The sequence below is a fragment of the Penaeus monodon genome, chromosome 11, assembly GCF_015228065.2.
Source record: "Penaeus monodon isolate SGIC_2016 chromosome 11, NSTDA_Pmon_1, whole genome shotgun sequence".
In the NCBI taxonomy this organism is placed as follows: domain Eukaryota; kingdom Metazoa; phylum Arthropoda; class Malacostraca; order Decapoda; family Penaeidae; genus Penaeus; species Penaeus monodon.
In genome coordinates, this window is record NC_051396.1 from 2,085,751 (window position 1) to 2,088,250 (window position 2,500).

General features: G+C 35.1%; 1 protein-coding gene across 2 annotated transcripts in view; it reads left to right on the top strand.

The window, feature by feature from the left end:
• Positions 1 to 2,500, top strand: part of LOC119578655 — a 12,721-nt gene that overhangs the window by 5,069 nt on the left and 5,152 nt on the right. For both annotated transcript variants that reach the window (XM_037926217.1, XM_037926216.1), the window contains one exon: positions 1 to 898. This exon is cut by the window's left edge. In XM_037926217.1, coding sequence (XP_037782145.1) covers positions 794 to 898 — 105 coding nt within the window. In that variant the 5' untranslated portion in view covers positions 1 to 793. The remainder of the gene's footprint in view (positions 899 to 2,500) is intronic.

Genomic DNA, 2,500 nt, shown 5'->3' on the forward strand with positions numbered 1-2,500 from the left:
ACGAAAAAATAAATCAAATGAAAACACATAAATAAAATTAAGAACAAAGGAAATAGAAGAATTTACAATAATAATAATAACAAATCTGGCGTCAACGTTTTAGAATCGAGATAAAATAAAAACAATAAAATCATAACGAATCATTTAAGAAAGAATTAAAGACAAGAATAACATCCAGCTTTATCAAACCACAAAGTGTTATTAAACGCAAAAGAATATAAAGAGACAAATAAAGAAAACAAAGGAAGTAAAGATAGAGAAGAAGAGAAAAAGAGAAAATTGATTTTTTTTTTCAACAAATCGCGAGGCAAGAAAAACGTCTCATAAGAAAGTGATAATAAAGAAATACATCAGCGAACTTGCAAATAAATGAAACTAGAAAAAGATAAATAATATATTGTTTTATTATTATAAAACGCGAGGAAAGGAAAGAAAACAATAAACATCTGAGAATGGACAAAAACCACAAAAGAAATAAAGAAATATGTAAATAAACCTAAAAAAAAACACAAAGCAAAACAAAAAATAAATAAAACAAAAAGACAAAAAACAAAAAAGAAACAATAAAAACAACTAACCAGTCAAAAGAAAACCAAGAAAATAAAACAAAAAATAAAAAACGAAGAGACAGAAGAAACCCAACAACAAAAAATAATAATAATAACAAATAAAAACAAATAAATATAATAAACAAATAAAAAAAACTTTTTAAAAATATCTCAAGACCCCAGAGCGTGCAGAGAGCCCCCCCCCTACCACCCACCCACCCACCGCGACGCTGGCTGAGGGGGAGATGTACATGAGCACTCAGGCCAACCTCGATTACTGGTCTACCGATAACTGCTGCGTCTTCGTGTCGCTTCGTAAGGGAACCATCGTCATTGGAAGTCTGTCTGTGGTGAGTGCGGATGCAGTGTCCTCTTTATAATGCGTCATCAGTGTTGATTTTATTCCCGTGTGTCCCTGTTCGCATGGTCATAGGATCCATCCTGATTCCTACGTCTCATCCCTATTCTTATGGCTATGTGTCATCCTGATGCCGAATTCATTCTTACTTTTATTGCGGTCTTTATTCCTCTCTTTATTCCGTCTTTATTCCTTGTTCGTAGGGTCAGAAGTGTTATTCTTATTCCTGTGCCATCCTGCTTGGTCATTGATTCCTATTTCTATTGCTATCCTTATTATTATGGTCATAATTGTCAATCTTATTCTTATGGTTATGTTTCATCCTCTTTCCTATGCTTCATCCTTATTCCTAAAGTCACCCTTTTTCCTATAGTCATAAGATCCATTATTCTGTGCCCTCCTTATTCCTACTACTTCCTTTACCCTGGTGTATGTGCGTGTTAAGGACCTAACTTCACACGGCTATGTTTATTGCTCGAGTTTATTGCAAGCTGTTATGATTATCCAAGCCTAATTCTCAGGAACATAAGCTGAGCTAAGTTTCTTTACTGCGGGCTCTCAATGGGAAGATAGCAATCAGCTTCAACATTATTTGTGGATTCTCTACTGTATTATAATTATCCGTGGACTTTTAATGCTAAATTAGCACAAGAGATTTTGTCTAGTTGTTATTATCTGCAATCTCGTCCTAGTTGGCCATTGCAGCTTGATAATAGCCTCGTGTCAGGGACCACCCCCCTTCTCCATAACTACACAAAGCCAACTTTCTTAATCTCCTGTATATAAAGATCTCTTTATATACACTAAATACAATTTTCTTTATTTGCTGCAATAACTTACATACATCAGTGTTCAGGTTCCATGCACACTTCATCATCTCTATCAATACTTATTCATATGAACCCATCAAAACACAACACGGCATGACAAGACACACATACCATGCCCTTGACATGCTATAATATGACATGACATCGAGGAAGTGTACCTGCCCGTCAAAGGTACGTATCTGCCCAGACCAAAATCGCGTAAGAGAGATACTGTTTTCTAAAAGCAGTTCAAATATGGAACCAATAGATACAAATTGGAAATGATTATAGCTGGGACTGAATGCCGTACTAAATACTTATATATAGGCCTACTTATATCATGAATATAATAGTATTTAGTGATCTACGTTTCACCCCGCCCTCCTCTTTCTAAGTAAGGGCTAAGTAATGTGTTAGAGGATTATCATGTAGGTACGTCCTAAGCAGTCTGGTTATAGCTGAGAGTGACGTTAAGTGGCATATCACAGCATAACACAGGCATGTAACATAGCTTTAAACATGCAGTCGAACTTATCCTAATACATTTCGTAGTTTAACGTTACAAATCTATGGGAATTTGTAAACAACTGAAAACACTAAATAGACTTATAAATAAACTCTATAAAATCTACCCAAGTCTCACCTAATCCAACCTGATCTATCGCTATGTACATGTGTGTCTCTTTTGTTTTCTCTCTATGTCAGTTTTGTCTGTGTATTTCTGTATCTCTCTGTGTACACATGTTTATCCGTCGGCATGTCTGTATATACGAAGCCCAAATACT